Source organism: Poecilia reticulata, linkage group LG17, assembly GCF_000633615.1.
Source record: "Poecilia reticulata strain Guanapo linkage group LG17, Guppy_female_1.0+MT, whole genome shotgun sequence".
In the NCBI taxonomy this organism is placed as follows: domain Eukaryota; kingdom Metazoa; phylum Chordata; class Actinopteri; order Cyprinodontiformes; family Poeciliidae; genus Poecilia; species Poecilia reticulata.
In genome coordinates this window covers 21,046,808-21,071,047 of record NC_024347.1, presented here as the reverse complement: position 1 = coordinate 21,071,047, position 24,240 = coordinate 21,046,808, and the positions used below count along the sequence as shown (strand labels likewise).

Genomic DNA, 24,240 nt, shown 5'->3' with positions numbered 1-24,240 from the left:
TGGATTAACTGTAATCCTTTCTGTGATTCTTGCTGCTAGCTAACACCTGTATTACAAATTACAAGAGTGAAGCGACTTAGAGTGAGCCACGCAGCACATGACCTCTTTGGMTCACTTCGTTGGACGCTACAGTAACTGCTCCAGCTTCTGCTGGAAACTGCTACCACAGTATAAAAGGTTTTGGGTGTCTAGCAAACTGGACAAAATCAACAAAGGACAAAAATGCTGGAGATGACTAATTTACAGGAAATTATATCTACAGTAGCAGTCAGTGGCAAAAATGTCAAATCCCAGTTAGAAAGAATCAGTAGAATGGCTAAATTATGATTAGCTTTTGAAGGTCATAAATTGGCTATGCTGCTCTGCATTTGGAGTCAGAGGCGAACTTGACACCTCTCAGTCTAGTGGAGTGGAAAGCACATTTTGCTCCATGATGACACCCAATTTAGTCACTGCCTCTGCTTTCTAGTCTCAGGTAAAATCTACACAAGCGAGCTGTCAGACGAGAACGGGAGCTAACTTAATGCTGAAAATATCCTGCTCAAGAAGAATGTTCTGTGGTTTGGCATGTTTGTAAACAATTGCTGGAGAATTCCTGAAATGGTTTTGTTTTCATTCTGACTTTACTGAAGAGAGCCTGGTGTAGCTGCCTAAAAGGATCTTTCAGGTAGCTTTATGAAGCAGCATTGAAGAACATTTTATTTTAAATATGCTTTAAAACATACTTTTAATTAAASCCATGGTTTTCCTACTGTGTTAAAAGTACCACTGCCTCTTTGGGCTACCTGTAGTAATACAACAATTATGATATATAGGTTTTAAGGTAAATACAAACATGCTAGCTGTGCTGTAGTAAGCAACACTGAACGAGCACAAATGCTGGTGGCTTCTTCTGTTCTCCATTAATGCTGAAATTACAATTTTGATTTTTCAGTGAAATCAAACTGAACCTGTAGGATTTGCCAATTATGTTCAGTGACTTGATAACAACTTGCGTTTGCAATTGTTGACAATATTAATAAAAAGCAGTCTAAGCTGAAAAGTAGCAATRCACAAAGCAGATGCTTAACATTTGATTTGCAGGTGTTAAAACATTTCTGTTTAGCCCACCTTGTAGCACAGGACCAAAAATGTATCATTATTGCCTTACTGTAGCGAAAGGGAGTTTGGCAAATTGCTGGCTGGAGAATTTCAGTAGATAAAAGATCCTTTGTTTTAGACAGAAACTATTTCTCTGGGTAAACTCGTAGGTTTTGGTCTGCCAAATGTGGGAGAATAAAGCCTCTTATTTCTATCAAATTATGTGCTGTCTATTTTTATTATGGTTTTCTAATGTTTTACCTTTTGTTTGACTTTTATTCTTTTGCTTTCTTGTGTTTCTCCCAAGAAATGTAAAACCTTTTAAAAATGTATCAAGTTAAAGTTTTCTCAGACATCTGAGGGCAAAATCAGTTTTGGACTTTAAACCACAAGGCAACAATTGTCTAAGTTAATATAAAAGGCAAAATAGTAGAAACCTCCCACTTTTCAGCTCAGATTTCTGTAGGAAGATGTGTTTTTTTTTACTTCAAATTTGCTAATTTTATCTAAGTAAAAATGGAATACATGAACACAGTTTTTCAATAATRTGTGCAGTATCAATAAATAGGAAACTACCTTTATCATAACGCCTATATTCCAGTCAATTGCCAGGGTAGACTTATATACATATCACATAGATTGAAAAGTTTATATATTGTACTACTGCTATGCAAAGACTATAAAAGGCAGTACAACAATAATGAACCAGATAAGTAGTTAWGTTAAATTMGATATAGAAAAAAATTTTATATTATGGAGGATTGTGTGGGTATTTTGGTGGAATTGTAGGGTTTTCCTAGTAAACTTGTACCTAATTGGTAACTCTTATGTAAATGGATTTCTTATCCCCCTGTATTATTAAATCTGTTCCGTAATTGACCACAGAGGGGCAGTATTCCAGCTCTGTCCATGCAGTAATTACAGCAGTTGCCTGTATGATGAATCTGGTTTTATCATCCTGCAATTATCTTTGTAACGCACAGCTTTGTGCATAATAAATGAAGCAACACACTATTATGAAATTAAGGTAAGGAATTAAAATGTTGGATAATTCCATTGCCACTCTATTTAGGTAGCTCTGTCTTCAAACTTTTTAATTAAATATGGTGAATTAAAATCATGTTGTCATGTTGCAATGCACAGATCATAATTTATATGATGCMSACAGCAGCATTTCCTGCACAGCTACTGTCAGTGCTTTAAAAAGAATAATTTCTTCACCATAAATAGCTGTCATCCAATCTTGGAATTAAGCTTAAGCCTCTCCCACTGAGTGTAGGYTGCAGTCAGAGACACCTGAAGCCTGCTCTGTGGTTTATGGTTGGTCCATRTTACCGACACAGGTTTCCAAAGATGCAGAAGTAAACCCTGTTAGAATTATCGCAATTTGGTGTGCAAACCCTAAGCAGTATGTGTACTGTATATTAGTATTTATTTATACAGATCATGTACAGTTGGTAAAACACACACGCAGAAATGTGCAAAGTATATCACTGAATGTTATGCATTATTCTCTATCTTTCCATTAAACATGAACATGAATCCCTCTTTGTTGTGTTTTGCCAGTGACCAGAAGAACACAAAGTGTCTATCCATGCAAGTTTGTTGTGGAGTGTTGTCTGATTACAMCAGATCATGCGTCGCTTGCTCTCATGCTTAGTTTTATCTCCAGGGTTTCTGCCAGCTCTGKAGAAAGAAGGAGGGTGTGTTCAATGCTCCTGGGATCCACTCCTTGTTTTCCGTGTGTCCCAGGGGTTGGAAGGCAGCTGAAAGTTCAAACACAGACACACTCCCTCATGCTCTACATGGCAAGAACTCAGAGATTAAGGGGTTTGTCTGCACCAAMTGCAAGCAGTGCTCGCGGTTCGTAAACTTGCCAAACAAAGACGGATGAAGAACACGGGGGGATGATTCAAGTTTCTTTTTTATCTGCTCCAAATATGTCTTGCTTAAAGAACTTGTTTTTCTTTTTGGGCAATCCTTTATGCTGGACAGGTACCGGCGCTGGAGAGTGAAAAATCCTTTGGGAGTCTGCTTAGTAAAGGAGCCAGAGGATGCAGGTGGCAGTGAGGCATTGCACTAACTTGTTTGAAGTTTTTTTTTTCCATGTCAGAGGTGAAGGATTATGCCTGGCATAGGAATTTAGGCTTCAATGAAGGACTTTATGAAGCGACTTTCAGCTCCCAGGCAGAGTGGCCAGTCTTCCATGCCTATTTTAGTGTGTGAATGAAGAAATATGCGTGGATCTGTTTGATTCAAGGGTGATGCTATTCCTTAGCAGTGGAACCGTGGATGTGACCCCGAGGAGTGCCACTGAACGTCAACAGCAGGAGGGGATAACTTTTTACCATCTTTCAATTACCCTGAAGAAAACACAGAGAGATGCAGCATCGTCTGAGCCCAACATGGGGTGGGTCAGTAACAACATGGTGGAGGATACCCACCTAAAGGGAGAGCTAATGAATCTTGTGCCAATGGAGAACAGCCCGAGGCCGGGCAGAGCACGACAGAAACTCGGCACCTGGCCCTCCCTGAGTGGCACGAGCAGACATGGAAGTTCCAAAGAGGAGGTAATTGTGGAGGAGGAGGTGGAGAGAAAAATGAAGACAGACAGGTTTTTGAAAAAACCCTCTAAGAACTCAAAATGCAATAGAGACATGGTAGAGTTAACAGCTCAGGCGGATACCCAGAAGCAACATATTCAGAGTTCACCGTCATGCTCCGTCACCGTACGTGTTGAAAGGCTGGTCCACGGGGGTCATGCCACCATTGAAGAGCACAGATCTTTACCGCGGGCCGTGTTACGGAGGCCGAAACAGAATGAAGCCTTGCTCAGCAGGAGAACGATGAGTATGTATGGCAACCCAGTTGAGCAGCAAAGAGATTCTCACCTGGATCAAGAAAGGCTGCTTGGGAGGCCAAGRAGTTTTTGCATTTTGSCAGGCCAGGGCCCGGTTCTGTCAGAACAACAGCCCCAAAACTCGGTAGTTTTGCAAAATACCGAGCAGCACAGGAGCAGGAAGTCTGAACTGTGGGTAGTAGATGGTCTCAACTCTGTGTTGGCTCAAAGGTCATCGGGATCTGCAGATGTGCCTCTCCGGTCCCGACAAAGGACAGGAAAACCCAGGCCTGTTAGCATGACGGTATTGGAACTACGAAAGAAAGGCTCTGATGATTATATTGACAGCCAAACGAACTGTAACCGCACAAGCAATGATGGAGGAGGATTTTTTAAAGGTGGCTTTCGTTGGAAACTGTTTGGGAAAACATCTCAAGATAGGAATAAAGACACTGACAAGGATACGGCATCTTTCATAAAATCCAACAAATCTGATGCTTCCAAAACTACACTGACCTCTCTTAAACGGAGCTTCAGTTTGCGAATCAGGAGGAATCGGCCACGTGAGAAAGTCAATCTGGGGCTTGAGGGGGAGTCAAGGGAGTACTCTCAAATTAATAGTTCTGGAGAGGAGACAACGATGCCTCCACGGCCATTCTCATATCTCACAGGAAAAACGCTCCCAGMTTCATGTGAACCCACAGACGATGGGGGCATGCAGTACATTCAGTACCACAGCAGGGGGAAAACCAAGGTAATGGAGGTACCTCTGTGTCCTGCAAAATTATCTTCCAAACCAGTGCARGAAGAACAAAGCTTGTGGCAGCTCATAGCCAGACATTTCAGGAGGAAAGAGCAGCCAAAATGTGAATCCCAGCAGCCCCATAACAAAGACAATGGCCAGTATCCCCAACCTGGGAATACTAAAGCACTGCCAATCACCATAGAGACTCTGGCAGGCACAGACTACAAAGGTCAAGGTAAGTACTGCAAGAGTGTGGATATTCTTTTATTGCTCTACTCACCATTCATAGACCATCATTCAGTCCAAAGAAAGTTACAGCTTTCAGAACTGCAGGAGGGTACTTCCCCTCTCCATTTTCCCCCAATGTGGACAAGCAAATGAGAAACATGTGGGGAATTGTAAGTTTGGATGCAGTTCAAAAATGTCTGCCAGAGAGTCCTCTTAAAATTCTATTTTGGGTGCTTCATCTTTCCATTGTTTTTCATGGGTAGCCCTCCTCTTTGTACACCGTTTCATAGCTATTACAAATTGCTTATTTCTATAAGCAATATGTTTATTAATCTTGAGTAAATGGGTAGGAAAATAAAATAAAATCACACCAGAATACAACCTAGCTTGTTTAAGAATGAGGCAGCTGGGTGGTGTACCACACTATCTCTAGATAACACTCTGTCGGAAATGCAGCTTAAAGCAGTCACATTAAAGCAGTCAGTAGCAGTAATGAGGATGCATTTGGCAGTCTTGCAGAGCTATATTAGGAGGGCTTACATGCAATAATGATGGGGAGTGGAGAAAACGACTTAAGCACAGTGTTTAAAGGTTAACTCTGACAGTGGAGTGTGTTTGTCCTGTGGTTTGAAAGAGCAGCCAGAAAAAAGGCAAATGTTTGTAACTTTCTGTATTAATGGCTCCAAGTTTAAGATTTGTTGCTTTCTGTACATGAACTCGTACTTCCAACCTTTCTCTGGAGACAAAATTAGACTGCGATGACTAATGAACTTCCTTGACGTGAGGTATCATATTTCCGATGTTAACCCACTCATTATGTCAAAAACTCTAGCAATATATTTAGGTTATACAAAGTACTTAAAGTGCCCTGTTGAACTCCTTTGTTTGTTTTCTCCCATGAAATGTTACCATGGATACCTACACATTTGTGGTGGATTGACAGTCAGTGTTTGACCATTTATTCCACCACAGCCTCAGTCAGGCATCAGGAATGTAGGTGCGCCGATCAACCTGAGCAAAGCTGAGTGTTCAATGCCCTGGGCAGGACTCGGTRCCTGTCGCTACCTGCCTAAGTGCTTGTTCTTAAATTAAATCCAGAAAGCTGAAGCCCAGTTCGACTAAAACCCGAACACATACACATAGTGAGGTTTGGGGGGAAGGGACTGTAGGTGAGTGTGGCGCTCACTACAATACYCMCCMCCCCCATTTGTGGATGAACAAAGCAACTCTGTCRTACCTGCGTACCGATCAGTGATCAGTGGACCATGCATTGAGACAAGAGGCTCCACAGGGGTCTTTGAGTGGCTGACACAGTCTGCAGTGCACATATCTATTAAGATCRGAATATATAAAGCAACACCCTACCAGGAGTTGTGATAGGGATTTGTTCAAACGCATGCTGACTTTTGAACACTTTGAAGAAAATTCCCCTTGACTTTGTGTAGATCCATGTATGCTTTTCTTGAATCTGACATAAAAGCTATTCCTGAGGATGGAATTCCCTCTGCTGTCTCATTTGATATCACTCCCTGTAAATTTCTGCCAACAGTGATTCCTGTTTTAACTTCATCTTGCTTTTTGATTCCGTCTGCCTGCTCCCAAGTCTGCAAATTAAAAAGGAAGAAATAATTCCACAGTGGGTAGTTATGTTCTGAACATAAACTCTTAACAGTGAAAATGCTGCACTGCTTTAGGGGCAGTGAAATATCACATGTAAAATATGCAAAGCGAAAAAATCTGCCAAGTGGCTGTAACTTGTCTTTCAGCGTCTGTCCCTGCAAATCTCAGCTAGAGTACATTTTGTTCTTTGTAACTTTTGTTTGCTAGGATACCTGGATCCTTCTGTTCTGAAACTGTTTCAGGAAAAAAGTTTGAGCTCTTTTTAACACAAAGGCTTCCGTTTTCATTCAAAAGTCTTCTTCATTGTTTTCACATTTTGTCATGTTATAAACATAAACCTTGCTTTTATAGACTAACAAAGTAGTGGATCATTGTAAAGTAGGAGCAAAACAATGCAGTTTTGATATTTAAACAATTCAAAATTCCTTGGGRAAAAAAAAAAGTATTCTGCCAGCCTGAGTCATTATTTTGTAGAACTGTCTTTTACTGTATTTAGGGCTACAGTGTTTCTGGGGTATGTCTCTACCAGCTTCGCTTTAGAGCAATATATGGTTTTTGTTTTCTCTTTTTTTTTTTTTTTTAAAACTACAACTCAAACTCAATCAGATTACAGACCTTTTATGAACACCATCTCAAGTAGTCATTCATATTTTAAGTAAAATTTGGGTCTGTGTTTATCTAATATGTTTATCTAAACCATTCTATTGTTGATTTGGCTGCAGCTTAAGGGTTGTTGCAAGCCTGTACCTCAATTTAGGTATTTTTCAGCTTTCAACAGGGTTTCTTGCAATACTTTCTCTCAGTAAATCTTCCTCACAGACAAAAACATCCCCACAGCTTAATACATCACCATAACTTACCCTGAGGATGGTATTTTCAATAGGAAACAGATATTGTTTTGCATGGACAATATCCATGCAAAACAAAATGTCAAGTGTATTCCTCCTCTGACCCAAACACATTCTTCTATGCGTTTGCTGTGAGGCATGCTGCGTGGTTCTCACTCCAGCCTGTCCATGTTTTGGATGGTTTGCTGTTATGTTGCGTTTCCTTTATTGTGAATTGGTGTAATATAAATAAACTGAACTCAACTGAATTGATGTTAGATTGAACAGAGTTGTGTGAGATGTTGAAAGCTGAGGATATTGTTTTTAAACACATCACAGCTTCTGAAAATCTTTCTTCTTGATTTGTTTGGCGAGTTGGGGAGGAAATTCAGCCACTGACTCACTTATGCTGCATTTAAAATATACATAACACACTCTTTTGTCTGCTGGTGTTGACTACTCTTTCCAGCCACATAAAATCAAAATGAAATACATTGCAGTTTGGTGGTTACACGATAAAAATAAAAAAATTAAAAAAAATCTGAGTATGAAGACTTTTGTGAGGCACTGTACATGTGTAAGGTTTTGAAAATTTTATATTCATTTTTTGATTAATAGGAGTAGGCTTTCTTGCACTGATTGCTGCTTGTAGCATCTGATGGATTTTCTTACTAACAATAAAAACCTGAGACAGCTGTTCAAAAATTCTGGCTAAAAAAGCAACTTTTGCTAATGTTATGTTAATGTTATCTCAAATTGAATAGTCTGTGTATTTTCAGAGAACTGACTGATCCGTGCCTGCAAAGTGCTTGATGAGCTTTAAGTAAAGTTGGTTCTCCAGACTCCTCAAGACTGGCCGGGCATAATTGTTTGCTACTTATCTGTCCCCTTTGAGAGAAATTACAGGTTGAGTTTTGGGAATACATCCCAGRAGACGAGAGCATTCCTCGGTTATTTTGTTAGTGGATGTGTATTTTTGAAAAACAGCACGGAGAAGAAAGATGCTGCAGGCCAATTTTGGACAGGACACCATGATAAAAGAAGCCAGACGGAGAAACTTGGTCGTGGGGTTGGCAAGCGATTGAAGTAGTTTGCATGATGAATTCTCAGCCTGTAATTTCTGATGGCGGAATGGCCTGATTGGAAAGTCAGTGTGTAAGTGTAGACCTCAGAGCTGTTCTCTCTCATTCCAAAACCCACTTATGTCCCACAGTATAAATATATACACACACACACACACACACACACACACACACACACACACACACACACACGCACACGCACACGTGCACATGCACACTCATAACAAGCATTTGCACAAATTTGCTGCTAAATTATCTACCCTTGTGAAAGTGAAAAAAAAAAATTAGGGCAGCTGTGGTTCAGAGTCCTAAGACTCAGAGGATATCTCATGTTAATCGGCAACATAGTTTTCCCGAGAGAAAGACAAAGAAACCGTGTGTCCTCTGTTGGCATCAGAAATTATGGGGCTCTCTGTTTCCCTTGGCATTCTGGGACACAGCAATGTGGGGATGATCATATTYAAAGGATGATGTAACAAAGAGCACAAGGATTCAATTAGAGCTCTTTTTTTTAGTGGGGGACCGTAGTAATTGTACTGTATCTCTCCTCAATGATAGAGCTGTCTGCTGAGGAAGAGTATCTGGTGAATTCTTGAGATTTCTAAGGTAGAGGRAAAAAAATACTTGGTCGTCTAAGCTATAGTTTTTCACTTGGTAAAGGTACGTTGTTTTTCAGTGTTTTTGTTGGATTTCTATGTAGACCAGAGCAAAATGTGTTGTTTAAACAGATATATATGTGACGGACATTAACTCCAAATATAGCTGCAGGAGATTTTAGGTACATCTCTGCTTTATAGCTAGGGTCTAATATTTTTTGGCCCCTAGCTGTAAAGGGGCCAAAAAGTATTGGCCCCTTTGAACTATATTTTGAACACAATAGTTCAAAATAGTGAACTATAGTTCAAAGTAGTGTTTGAACTATAGTTCAAAATAGTGTTTGAACTATTTTTTAGAGTTCAAACACAATAAAAATAATTGGAGAACATGTGTAAACATCAATTTTCAATTTGCATGTTGATCACATTACATGAAAACCCAACTATATATTTAGTCATTATTCTGTTAGAATGTGAGCCTCTATCCCTATCTATAATAATATGCAGCTATCTCTGTTTACGTTAGCTTTTTACATTTTCCCTGTCCCTACTGAAAAAAAAAATCCTCTTTTATAATACCTATAGACATATAACAGAGATGTGCARTGATAGTTTTTTTTGCCACTAAGCCTTTTGCATGTAATCCAAAAAGTAATTTTTTTGTCTAATCTTCTACAAGTTTGCTGTGTCCTCAAACTGGCTTGTGATCAACTGCAAACATGACTTGTAATGTTTTTTATTTTTCCCCCAACAAAAAATGAATCGTTTTGAAACTTCTCTATACAGGAATGATTTGTAGAGTCATTACTAATACTCCTGTCAACWTATTTTTAATTCAGTTCTTGCCCAGCCTGGATTATGGATCGAACAGTGCTCCGTGGAACATTTTAAAACATAACTTTGCTTTAAACACAACTTTCTCCCTGACCTCTGTGGTTTGTTTCTTGGTMTTCATACTRGTTGTTCRTTAATATTCTMTAACACATATAGAYGAGCTGAAAGTATAATGACATWMWMMWSWWKWRWAKAAWAWTRWTKATWWTWTTWTTAWTWAWKWRRYSWCYWMWARMARYWRYTKSYWGYRGTSKTYYTTYWKTWRTTATTATGATAAATGKAACTGAATAGATATGCATGTCRCTCTTTTCACAGTTCTATTTGGGAAAATGTTTTGAAAACCACTTCACAATTTTACAAACTCTTGTATTGGTCAGTAAAAACACATTGTAGTTATTGGTTGACGAAATGGGAAAATGTTCAAATGCTGCATCATAAAAACTGAGCAGACTACAATGTGTCCAGTCGCTGCTTGTTTAACTCAAAGGAAATAGGAAACAACATAAAATGTAARAAAACAAGGGAACAGCTTTATCTGATCAGTCTGCTGTAACATACTTCGAGCTACCTGCTCCTCAGCAGACTTCGTTCATGTTACGACATGTCAAACCCACACTGTGAGGGCTTAGCGGGAGGTGTGCTGTTTAAAGACTAGCCTGCCTTGCACAATGGTTAGTGAAAAGCCCTCTCCCATAACAAGTGAGACATCTAAAAGCAGTGTGAGGCTAAACGGAGGTCAGGAATCAGTAAACATTTTAGCAGGGGATAATTGTAGTTGGTTAAACAATTGTTGGCTCCGGTCTGTTTGGCTCATGAATCATTCACACATATGTCATGCATTGTGCAAAGAAAATTAAGAGGTTCCTTGTAACAGCAGGGCCTAGCATATAGTTTATTTCATCAGTCCTTAGTCTAAAAGTCATTTTCACCTGAGGCACAAAAGGAAATCACTGTTGCTGMAACAAAGTATTACAGTAATGATGGTGGATGAGTACTTTAATTGTTATGGTTGAGACATGTGTAAAAGACAGGAGGTGGTCAAATTCKGTTGCCTTGGAGACGTAGTGTCTGGGTTCCTGCATTGGAGACTGCAGCTTCCCTGGGTTGGTCCAGATTGTGAGAACACCATGATCCAAACTAGGAGGGCCTTTGTTCTATCTGTTATTATGACACATAGTTCCTCTCTGTGGGAAACAGGCTCAGCTTGTGGAGTTGTCATTCGTGTTTTTAGTGCTGTTAGTTTCCATTGTTCYTTATGKTAATCCTCCCGTCTGTCCGTTTTCAAAAATCTATCATCTAGTTTCCAAATGTCACTRTTATACCGAACAGGTTCGGTCAAGCCTGATAATTAGCACATTTAATCCTTATCAAAAAAGGGTATTTAGCCTTAGTTTGTGTATTGCGCAAACCATGTTTTCTGTTGTCGGGTTACCCTTTTGTTTGAATACATGAATCTTCCTGAATATGAAGTGTGGTATGAGCATGCCACGAGTTSCTGTTCTTCTTATCATGAAGCCTCATCACTCTGAAACTATTTAGTTTTATTTTGTCTCAACTGCAATGACCTTTTGATCTAAGATTAAGACCTAAAGATTTAGTCAGAAAGTTCCTTAAWTTTCTAAGTTGTGGCCTCAAAACTTGGTTGGCTTCTWTGTACTGTGTCAAAAACAGTAATAACTATATTAGTGTTTCAGTATCTTGAATTGCTATTGATGCTCTGTATGTTTYTGAAGCTTTTATAATAACCCAATGAAAAGCAGACATTGATAATCAGTYTTAGAATKTTTTTATTTTATTTTTTTCATTTCAACAGCAAAACAATCTCAGATCAGGGCAAAGTTATTTCTAACAAGATAAAAATTTAAAACATATAATGAAGCAAGATRTATCAGGATGTCAATTCATTATTTACATTCCATGTAATTGATAAAAATCCCAGTCAGCAGGGGGGCCTCCAACTGTGATCAACAAGTGGTAGATTGGAATTTYATAATRAAGCAAACAGAGCGGTCTCAAACTCAAGTTCTCGAGGACCAGGGTCCTTCTTCCACACAACTGACTCAAATGGTTAGAGCAGCACATGCTAAAGATGCCATTTTATTCACATGTGCAGGACCATGAAGCTACCTGGAAATAGCAGGARCGCGGTCACTGAAAATTGKCATTCGAAAGGCCTGACCTTAGAGACACACCTCAGCACCACAGACTATATTTAATTGCTATAGATTATTACAAATCTCAAACCAGTGTTAAAAAAAGGGACATTTAACACTCTGATTTTTATATGGAGAAGATTATTTAAAAAATGGATTTCACAATACTAATGTTGCAATATAAAAGACATGAAAAGGGATTGTGTTGATTTTTGCAAAAATAAAGCCTTTGGATCTAGCTACCAAAATCATTATTATTGTGCTGCAGTGATATGCACCTAATGGGAGGCCCATTTTTATCAGTTAGTACATGTTTCTGTAGTTTACCACAGATTTTGTCAAAAAGAATTGAAAGATAAATAAAAAAAAAAAAGTTAATTCTGTGACACTATTTCGAACAGTTTTACAACAGTAAGCTGGATTTATCATGACTCTGCTGATTAGCCACTGCCTTTAATTTAGAATAAATTGTTTGATTTCTTTGCAAGGGAAAATGGYATTAACTGATGGAACAGTTAGAAAAAAATGTACATAATCCATCACTGTGTTGGACAAAATGCCCTGAGCTGATAAGCTTTGTTTTATCAACAGGGCGGCTGACGTGTCAATCATAAAACTTGATGCACACTCAACCATTTGGGTGTAAACCACAGTTATTGTGCGTTAATAATTCATTTGTTGTCTTGTTTGCAGACTCATTCGTCAACAGTCAGGAATGGACATTGAGTCGATCAGTTCCAGAGCTGAAAGTGGTGAGTAACATGTTCTTTTTTGCTTTTTGCAGTCCAGCTGTTGATTCGTCTTCAGTGGTTTCATCATACTGACAGATTGAAAATGTCATCGAAAAAGCGTGCCATGTCCATGTAGCACAGGTTTTGCAATTCACACAAGAAGGCACATGTGAGAAAATTGGCCGGACTTTTCTGCTGGCACATAGTTGGCGACTTTTTTCTTTTTTTTTTTAATGAGATGTGTTGGCATGGAGATGTAAGGTGGCTTGCTGCAAGAAGTGCGATGAGTGACAGTTTTGGGCTAGACTGGTGACACATCCTGGGTCTGATCCCACCCGCCAGTGGAGCACACAGGCACAGCAACTGCCAAATGCACAGCTAACATCCTCTTATGGTCTAATGCCCTCTAAAGCTCCACTCCTGTATTGTACCAGTAGATCTMTTTGTGGTTAAATTGCTGCTGTGTCTCTTTGAACACAACAACRACTTCCAACTGAATACCAATTCACAGCAGTGACTTGAAAGGCAAACTTGCTGCGGTGACCTCAAATGCTTTAAATGTAACTGCTTCTCTCGATGAATCTGAGGTGTTAATTGGAACTTTGTTAAACTGCTTGTGAAAGTTAAAATGAAGTGTTCCAAAAAAGCAGTGGTCRGCAACAAGGCCATGTTGGAAAGAGGTTTGCCAATCATTTCTGAACAGTTAAAGAAAACGTTTATGATCAGATCCCACAGTTGCAGTAAACGGAATTTCCTGATCTCCGAACATCCGTGTTGATGAAGCTTTGACCTGCACATGTACATTTTAGCCAATTCCAGTTTTTCTTTGAGAGGCGTAATATAAGAAAACATAGGAACAGCATTCAGAGGAAGCTTTATCGAGCCCTCCTGTCCCACGCAATAATTAATTTTATTAAACATGTAGTTAAGCTTTCAAAAATCAGGATTGCATTAGACAAACAAAGGAGGCGGGAATTTTATATGTACAGGGTCGATATGGAGCAATACACATTACATAGGTGTCAGGAAACTGCTAAAACAGTAAAGACATCAGTAAAAACTGTTTTATTTTCCATAACCTGGGAGCTAAGCTATGTCATTACATCCCTATCTCATCTTATGAAATAAATGTTTGATTTTCGCTCTGCTTTATTCAGTGACTTTGTTGAGGATCAAATTCCAGCAAGACAGTTCACTACGTCAACCACATTGTTTTTCACTATTTATGCAAATATATATCCTAATATTGACATCTTTTAATATATTCCTTCATATTATTTGTGCTGAAACAACAATCATTTTTTAATGCATCACTGTCCTATTTGACTTATCTATCCTCAGTGCTGGAAAACTGTATAAAAATACAACATTTAGACAAAAATTTACTGCTAACAAGCGGCGAAAAATAAATCAGGAGCATTGAGCTTGTGTTAATTCCAATGCTTATTCCACATGTTATTGGTGATAAAGTGCAGATTACATTTTTTTTTGTCTGTAATTAAGCTAATCAAAAACAAAGGTAATGCCACAATATAAAACATGGCACTTGTAACACCTAGAGTGGTGGTTGGTCGTCTTGTCCCTCAATAGGAAACACATTTTGTGGAAAATCTCCCAGAGATTTTCAAAACGTTGTCTACATCTCTAGATTTCACATGTTCTATGAGAGGCAGAAGATAAAAGCTCAAAAGGATAAAACTGCAACTTTGTTATAGCATGTTCTGCCTTCCTGTGATCTGTTCATTTTCTGACTGCCTAAATTGCCACAGACGTGTCTCAACATGTCACAATAAAACTTCCTTTTAAATGGCTTGCGTCTTTGTTCTTTCACTAATGCCTTTTATAAACTCAGATACTGATATTAATCCATTTCTTCTGTCAGTAATAGGTGTCAACAACAGTGTTTTTATTACAACAACACAGTAGTGTTGAATTATGTTTCGTTCACTGATTGGTAAAGTTTTTTTTAAGTTAAGTCAAGGTTGAACAGATTTTAGTCACCAGCCAATTTTTCAGGACATTTCTAATTTCGCAAAAAAAATAAAACCCACACATTTCCTGGAGAAATAACTGAACAGACCATTAATAAGTAGGAAAAAAAAGGTACATCTGCTGCTGTAGTAAAACCCAACTTTCCAGCTTTTGATCCACTCTGCACTTGAAATTGTTCCCAGATAGGTACGAAACACTTCTAAAGAGTAAAAGCTGGTTATGGAGTACCGCTGATGTGGCGTTTTGTTTTAATAAAGGCCCATATACCAGCAGGTCACAAAGCTGAGCAGTTAAAACAGCAGGACTGTTGGATCTCTGGCACATTCAGTCTTTTTTTGTTGTTGTTGTTGACTCATGGTTTTTAGTGTACATAGCCTCAAACCAATCGCTTATTTATTGTTTATTCTACTTAGAGTAACTCCAGATATCTTTAATACTTAGATTTTAATGATCCACATCTTGAATTGAATCCAGATTTTTTTTTTCTTTTTTTTTTTAATCAAACTTGCTTATAATTAGAGCCATACCTGACTTTAACTCCCACTAATGATCTGATGAAGAAGAAGGAGATGGCGAGCAGAGGAGAAGAGGGAGGAGACGAGGTGTGATACATCCTTTGTTCTTCCCAGACATGCAGGCATCATCAGCCCACCCTGAACCACGTTTCACCCTGGAGGCATTACATTGAAGTCTGGTGTAGAAACCAGCCAGGGAAAGCAGAGGAGTGATTGCAGCTGAGCTGCTGGATATTACAGGACCTCTCCTGGCCTTAATAAAGAACCAAACTGTGTTACTTTTACTTTTGTTTCTGTTAATGTATTTTGCCTCCTCTGCCGTTCTTCAAACAAAATGAAACTTTTAGGTGGGTTTTCTAACCTGCTTTTGTGGGTTTATTCGGCTTCATGCAGATGTTGGCGTTGGAACAGTAATGGGATGAAAATCAAATGAGGTTAGAATTTAGTTGCTTATGGATGCACTGGTCAGTGTTTTTCTGCGCCATACATTATTAATGAGCATGGTTAGAGCATTTATCAATAATAAAAAATGACTCCCCGTGTTTGTTTCCTACAGTAGGATAGATTCTAATCATTGAGATTGATCAAATATCAAATTCAGAGAATAACTGACCACTTTGCTGTGCTTTGTCAAGCCTTTATGTTGTCTGCTGTAAGTTTAGCTCTCTCTCAAGCTCATTTCAGATGTGGTTTATATTTTGCAGAAAATTTGCACTTTATTTTCTGCTTATTTGAATATCTTGAGAAATCTCTCTGCATGTCCTTGGGTGCATTTAAACATCTCATTGAGAGAAAACAGCTAACTCTGAGGCTTCTTCTCTCAGTGTTACTGTCTACCCCAAAAAATGTTGTCAGTTGGACGTGATGGCGCTTACTATGATGCGAACTGAATATCGGATTTCTTGAGTTTTCTACTCAAGAAAACTCAAGAACCAGTGCTTTGGTTGGCACTGACCAAAGATCATTGGTCAGTGCCAATATTGTGGCAGAACATGCTATAACAAAGTTGCAGAACAAAGTTGCAGTTTTATCCTTTTGAGCTTTTATCTTCTGCCTCTCATAGAACATGTGAAATCTAGAGATGTAGACAACGTTTTGAAAATCTCTGGGAGATTTTCCACAAAATGTGTTTCCTATTGAGGGACAAGACGACCAACCACCACTCTAGGTGTTGCAAGTGCCATGTTTTATATTGTGGCATTACCTTTGTTTTTGATTAGCTTAATTACAGACCAAAAAAAATGTAATCTGCACTTTATCACCAATAACATGTGGAATAAGCATTGGAATTAACACAAGCTCAATGCTCCTGATTTATTGGTCAGTGCCAACCAAGCTTAAAATTGTGCAGATGTGATTGTTAAATTTTGCAGAAATAATGATTTATATGTTTTCCTCTTTTTTTCCCCCCTATAACTGTATTATCTCCAACAAATACCCTGAATGTCATGATCTTGATTGACCAAGTTCTACAACATTTGAACATGTGTGAAAATGTATCAAAGTGGCCAAATAAATAATTTGCAAGCAAGGCATTTAATGCATAGGACCTGACATACTAGAGACTGCTAAATATTTAATCCCAGCCATTTTGTGATTGCAGAATTTTGTACTTTGATATTGCAGTGGAAATGAGATGATGTGATTCAATATATTGTGCAGCTAGAGGTGACAAATCACGTTGGTATTTCGCCATTAGGGAGAAGATTAAACACTCGGCTTATATTGCATACAAATTAGTTGCTGCAATATGTTTCATTGTTACAATGGCATAAGAACTGCAACACATTTTATACAAAGGCATTTTTCTCACAGTACACAGCTAAGATATTTTGTATTAGTTTTTTTTTCCACTAACATTTATTTTATTGTAAAAAAAATATCAAATTAAATGTACAACTTTTTCAGCTTTTTTTTTCTTTTTAATACTATTTGTCTTTACACTGAGTGTAAAGAGAAAATGTGCCTCTCCAACATGCGCCACCCTAAAATTGTATTAGTTAAATCCAGAATGTCACAATGTTTATTCATCAGATGCAATGTCGTGGTGAAGCCGCTGTCAACAAAAATCATGTTGGAGATTTTAAATGCCACAGCTTTTAGTGAAAATCTGAAAAAAAAAAAAAAAAGAATCTTGCTAGTCAGTTCAGCTAAAACCTATGCATTTTAGAGAAATGTTAACAACTTTAGCAGTAAAATTAAGATTTGCTGAATTTATCTTCTGTTGGCTAGTGTTATTTTCTCTTCTTGCAATGTGCCATGTTGATAACAATCATGGTGCTTTTGCTTTTGTCCTTTCAGGGCATTGTTGGGAATCTGTCCAGTGGGAAGTCTGCCCTGGTGCACCGATACTTGACAGGCACATATGTGCAGGAGGAGTCTCCTGAAGGTAAGAGTCTTGGATAACTAGCAAAATACTGTCGTGCTTTGGATTATATTTATAAAACAATTATAAACTTAAAAGCACTACTGTGTGTTCTTTTATAGCTGTAATGTGATATACTTGGCACTTTATTAGTACACAGAGCTCTTGTTATTAATCCCGTAGCATTCTGAGATTAAACTCCACTGAAATGGGTGTTCGCAGGAACATTTTGTGTCCCTTTCCCCTMCCCCCCAGCGGAATAAAACAAACAATACTGATACTCGGTATCATTCTATATGAAAGGATAACCACACTGGGAGTAAATTATGTAACTTACATCGAGTTGGGTTCTTCTGTTCACTGTTTACTTTCTACAAGAATGTTTGGTTTTGGATGCAACAGTTGTTGAGGTTAAATTAGAAAATGTAGTTGTTTTTTTTTCCAACTGGAGAGATAAAGGCAAAGCTCATTTCCATTTCTTGTTAAAATAGGGACGGTCAAATGAATTTTTTATTGTCTCATTTAGCCTGTTAATGATCATTTTCATTGTGATAATAAACTGTAAACCAGAATATCTAATATATGTCTACAAGGACAAATAACAACCAGAATACCCACTGCCGCCCTGCAAGGTCCATCCTTTAAAAATCCATGGAGATGCTGGCACACCCAGCGTTAACTTATGATCTTTAAGAGAGTTTTTTTTTTTTTTTTTTTTTGCAGTGTTTTATCTTAGTGTAATTATAGTGTGGACGAAACTTGAAGCAGGTAATTAGTTTTTGGCATTTCTCTGCACCAAAGGATAAAAGAAATAAAAGAAGGGAGGAAAACATGCATAACATAATTAGTCCTTGAGAAATCAATGGCGGAAATGCTGGTGAGGGTTGTTGTAATCAGGGAAAAATGTCAGTTCCTGTCTTGGTGTCCTGGTTCTTATTTTTTATTTATTTATTTTTAAATCTTATTGATGYAACATATCTGTTTCATTAGCAGCAGTTGCCTCACATGTGCTCTTTGTGCCGGCTTTTTTCCAGCTCATAGTATTCTTGTTGAAAAAGCATCACAGACGAAGAGGAAGAGGCTTCGCTGTAGCCGTTTCTTCGCTGTTTTGTTCCAGGGCTTTTGCTATGATATCTGAAAAAAGGTACCGGGGTGTGTTGCCATAGCAACACCGGATGGCGCTCCGTCGGATTGTGGCTGAGTGTCAAGGTCTGAGCCTCTGTGTAAAGCAGAGTATGCTTGCTGCGTGTTAACCACGCTCACTAACAGGGCTCTTTCTCTCAGTAGTTACCTGTATTAATATGATTGCTGTAGTCAGATGCAAATTTGTGCACTCGGATTTGCTTTTCGTGACCACAGAAAGAATTAGGGGTACTGAAGCTTTTTTTTTTTTTTTTTTTTTTCCCTTGGATGCCATTTATTCGTTCGTCTCTAAATAGGGAATAATTCCGGATGATTATGCAACGAGACGGTTCACATCCAAATTCCCTCCCTCTTTTCACCGGAGCCGTATGTTTTCATCACATAACTCGTTTCCGAGATTCCCATAATCTTATCTGGCGTATGCAGATAAATGCTGCCAAAGTCCATAAAAACTCTGCGCTGCACCAAGTCTTTGGCTCTCCGCGTCCCACTTTGTAATGAGATCCGCCTCATCTCTTCAAACGGGACTCAAACATGCATATCAATCGTCTTTGAGTTCCTTTGTGAGAGCAGCTTCGAAGCAGTGCGACTTCAGGAAAATAAATAAAGAACAAGAAGGGGAAAAGCTTGCTGCGATGCCATCAATCTCTCTCTGCCTTTATTACACAACCAGCATCCGAGCACGTCTTGAGAGTCGTTGCAAGTGGCTGGGAGAATCCTCTGTTTGCCCGGCAGGCTAAAGTGGACTTAACAGGATGGAAGTGAGACTCAAGTGGATATCTATTGCTTGCTGAAACAGGAAATATTGTCCACCTTTTGTAAAATTATAGCCTCTGGCTATTTTATGGCCCTTTCCCACTGTGACCTTTTAGTTCTTAATAAGTTGGTTGAATGGAACGATCGTCCCCCTGCCCCCAACCCTGTCCATAGATTGTTTTAAAGATAAAATGCGTGTGTTTCTGCTGTCTTCTGCATCATGTTTTTATGGAGTTTTGTCATGACTATTATAAGAGCTTTTTCAAAAGCTTTGCATTATTCAATCCTGTCAAATTGCTCTCAGCGGTTTTTTTGTGTGTGCATTTTTGGTATTCATAAGGCACCATTTTCACACCTTGGGACATCTCTAGTCGGCCAACTTTCTCATTTGAATGTTTTTAATCTCCGCAGGATCTTGAACCAGTCAAATGATATGCAAAATCTAATTTTCTTCGTGCATCTCCCATTGGTCTCTTCTTTATCTTCAGTCGGGTTTGCTAGTGGCAAGGAAAAACATATTCATATCAGAAAAAGAATTGGGGGGTGGTGGGGTGAAGAAGGAGGAGGCCTACTCAAATGTTATATCTACTCTACAATACTGGGGACATTTTCTGACATGAGCACCAGTTCAGTGTAATGCATGTTTCACTATGGTTTTTATCTCAAAATATTTTATTTCTGAGGTTTCATTGCAGAGCAGAAAGTTTCTTGATTAAATTCTGGCTCATCCAGTGAAGCTGTGCAGACAGAATAAGCAGTCTGATGAGGCTTTTGAAGTGAAAGTTTGGCCTTTCTCTGACTTGTAGCGGTGCAGTAATAGTGGCAAAGAGCCGGCTTCTGCAGCAGCTATGCATTAGACATGCTTAATGGCAATTTCTCCCCCACATAATTGGCTCCAGAGGGACCCGGTTTCCTGTCGGCGTATGATCCAGACAACACAGTATGCTGAGGGTTTTAAGCAAGAAAGGGCAGCATACCTTCATGAATCATATCAAACTGTGTTTTAATATCGAATTTGTGATTATTTGTCTTTCTTTTCCTTTAGATTTTTCAATAAATGTTCATTTCTAATAGCACTATAAAAAAACGTTTATTTTATAGTACATCTGTAGTTATCGTGTGCAATACATCAGCTCCACTGTTTTCTTTTTGTCAGTGCTTGGTTATTATTCATTTCAAGCATAATCTCAGTAATACTTCTTCCTCCAGGTGGACGCTTCAAGAAAGAAATTGTGGTGGACGGACAGAGCTACCTGCTTCTCATCAGAGATGAAGGAGGGCCTCCAGAACTGCAGGTAGAGGATCTGAAAATATCGCATTGCTCTAAAGCTGCAATGCTTTGTGAACAGAGGCAGTCTGAGAGCTGTCATGCAGACAGAAACTGTTTGAGACAGACCATGATATATCCTCTAAAGGATATTTTGGAGCAGAGCGGCAACACCCTGAGGTTGCTGGAGAGAAAGATAAAATACACCAAGCAGCCACATGCAAATCAGTTTTGTTCCAAGGAACAGCTTCAACCTTCCTAGTTATTAGGAAGGTTAAAAAGTTATTCACGTCATAAAAAAAAAGCGTAGTGATACAGCTCAACTGTCTCAAATGAATGTAATAATGTTTGACTTCACATTGTGTATCCATTGTGATGGCACCTACTTCGAAATCGAACTGTTATTTGGTCCACAGTGGTGTTTTTAGCCATTTCTATCATGTTGTTTCAAAGTTGCTTCAGAAAAGATTCTAATCTTATTTATGTAACTGCGGACACTAATTTAATTAACTTCTTTTTGGAATCAATGAGGTATTTTTTTGAATTTGAATTGAATTTGAATGTAAGTGGAATGACTATAAAATTAGTGGGGGAAAAGATCAATTCTTTTTAGAAAACCTCATTAGGATAATGTCATGACTAGATGTCCTGTGTTCATAACAATGGTCCATTATCTGTATTAATATTGTCCCACCAGACATTAGGAACCCTGACAATGTTTTACAGTCAGGGAGAGATCAGTCTTATTTTCTTGTGAATGACTGAACCACAACTGCAGAAAATATGTCTATTTTGAATATTTCTTTCTGACCAAACTGTATTATTGAGGAAAACCTAAACTAAATTGTTGCAAAATGATACAAGATGATGGTGGAAGAGTCATACTAAAGCAAAAAGGTTCATTCATGATTAGAGGAATGAACCTCAGTAGGAGAAAGTACACAGTACGAGTTCTTCAATGAATGTTGTTACAAGAAAGACATGAATATTCAAAATAGAGATGGAGATGGTACTTGAGATATAATGAAGAGGCGTCTCTGAAAGTGAAGCAAAAAAAGAGAGCGCACGCAGGTTGGAGTGATTTGTGACAGAGCGGCAGCAGAAAGACTTTACAAGGCAGGAGGAACAGTAGTTATAGGTAGAGGGTGGATTAACAGACTGGATGCTGGGTCTAAGGTGGCTGAACGAGCTAAGATTTATGTTGGTAGTGACAAGTATTACAGGAGCAAATAAAAACCAGTCTTTGTTCTTGTCCTCTGCTTGTGAAGTATTGAAATCATGTCATCATATAAATTTAATAGTTGATTTTTTAAGGTAAATTGTGTTTTTTTTGTTGTTGTTGTTTGTTTTTTTACATAGTATTTTCCATTTGTGCTATGTAATAAACCGCTATGTTGGAAATATGTCACATGTGCCTTAATAAATTACTTCTTTAGATTTTCTGAGGCTACAGTGGACAAGAATTTTCAAATTCTTTTTGCTATGAAATTATAAAAAAAATTCACATATCAACATCAAACTTAGTTGAGTCATGCATCCCCACTGTCAATCCAATCTGGAAAACACCAAAAACTGTTTTATTTCTGTTTTTAAGCAGCAGTTGACACCTAATCAGAAAAAAGCTCTGATTTCTACTTGTGCACTGCACCGTAAGATAAAGGAATAGATATGAGTTTGGCTCAGTTTTTAGCTGCCTGTGTAATTAGTGGTATAATTAAAGGCCTCCATCACGTTCCCACTCTGAGTTGTGACTCAAAGGCTTGATGTGCCACTGGAGGAATCCTTGCAAATGTGAAGGCTAAATGAAGTAAATTCAGGGTGAGTGTGTGTTATTGGATTGTTACCGTTTCTCATGCTCTGCTTAATAATATTGGAAACAGTAGTACTGTTTGTAGATGAGTAGTTTATTCTTATCTTTACAGGAGGATTTCTTTAGTCATAAACTACGCAGACAATATGAATAAATATGATAACATTTTGTTACATTATTTACAGTGGGAATATAAAAACCATGCAGCTTTTGTAGTGACTTATAATCTCTGTGCCATTGAATTTCTTGAAGTCTGTTACAATACTGCCCCCTTCTGTTGGAGTTTATGAACTGCACTAACAAGATAAAATGAAGCATCCAAACTGCCAGTGTTGGGAACAGGCAATTGGCTCCTGCCAGTTTTCTTTGTGTTGGCTTACTGGCACACCTTAATGTTTTGGATCATTTAACAAATTTTAAAGATAACATGAATAAGTACAAAATACAGTTCATGAGTTTATGAGTTTAACAAACTGTCCAAGTCAACCTAACCCTATGTGAAAAAAGCATTTGTCTCTTAAATCTATTACCTGGGCGTACCGCTCCTTGGTGACGACAGCTGCCATCAACCGTTTGCCATACAGGTTGTATTGTTGTTGTTTTTTTACTGTGCTATGGAGGCTCACTCTTTGTTTTAATTTGGGCTCTTTGGAGGGTTTTCAAAGATTTAGGTGTGAACTTTGAGTAGACCATTACAAAACCGAATTAGTATGTTCTTTGTAAGGTTTTTTTTTTTGTATGGAACTCTCTGATGGATGACTTTTTTTGCCCCCAGTTCCTTTCTTAATGTTAAATCACAAAAACTAGCTAATTGCGACAAGTGAGGCCCTCAGTGCCATAGATGTTTTTTTTTCTGGTTTTTATGGTCAGATGGTTATTACACTGTTAGAGTAATTTTGGTAGGCCGGCTAGTCCTGGAAATATTTTCCACTGTTTCATGTTGTCTCCGTTTGTGGATATTTGCTCTCTCTGTGGTTAACTAGACTCGAAAAGCGGGAGAAATGGCTTTGTAACTATTTCCAGATTGATATGCGTCAGTGACTTAGTTTCTTGTCTGTTTTTGAGTTTCTTTAGATCAACACGACGCGTTACTTTGTGAGATCTTTTTGCCTACTTTGTGTTGTCACAAAGGTTATGTTTATGGTTGCCTTTTACTGTAATGATTTGATAATCTCGCGGAGTAAAAAGCAAACAGAAAAATCTTCTAAAAACTATATTTTTTAGAAACTTGCATCATGTTTTTGATCTTTGAATAAGTCAGTTCTCAGTCTTTTTACTGCACCAGAAATTGAAGATTTTGATTGTGTCGCAACTGCAAGAAACCACAGTTGCATTTAAACACACTTGTTCCAWAAGTTAATTGTGTGCCGATGATGTGAAAACCTTTSATAGGTGGCTCATAACACACACAGTGCTTGGTCTCTGCTTTGTCCTCAGTTTGCTGCCTGGGTGGATGCAGTGGTTTTCGTCTTTAGCCTGGAGGATGAGATCAGCTTCCAGACGGTCTACAATTACTTCTTGCGCCTATCCAGCTACAGAAACACAGCTGAGGTGCCAATGGTCCTCGTTGGAACACAAGGTGTTTGTCGTATATCTATTGTGAATACACACACATTTTACAAAACATTGGAATTTAAATAAATTACTTTCCAGAAAA

At 38.3% G+C, this 24,240-nt stretch overlaps 1 protein-coding gene across 7 annotated transcripts in view; it reads left to right on the top strand.

The window, feature by feature from the left end:
• agap3 (ArfGAP with GTPase domain, ankyrin repeat and PH domain 3) overlaps positions 1–24,240 on the top strand; it is a 150,886-nt gene that overhangs the window by 60,909 nt on the left and 65,737 nt on the right. For 2 of the 7 annotated variants that reach the window (XM_017310017.1, XM_008434267.2), the window contains exons 1-5: positions 2,849–4,899; positions 12,698–12,756; positions 17,544–17,631; positions 20,716–20,801; positions 24,021–24,162. In XM_017310017.1, the coding sequence (XP_017165506.1) occupies positions 3,345–4,899; positions 12,698–12,756; positions 17,544–17,631; positions 20,716–20,801; positions 24,021–24,162 (1,930 nt within the window). In that variant the 5' untranslated portion in view covers positions 2,849–3,344. Of the gene's footprint in view, positions 1–2,848; positions 4,900–12,697; positions 12,757–17,543; positions 17,632–20,715; positions 20,802–24,020; positions 24,163–24,240 lie in introns of those variants that run through there. The other 5 variants (XM_008434265.2, XM_008434268.2, XM_008434269.2 and 2 more) reach the window with 4 other exon arrangements.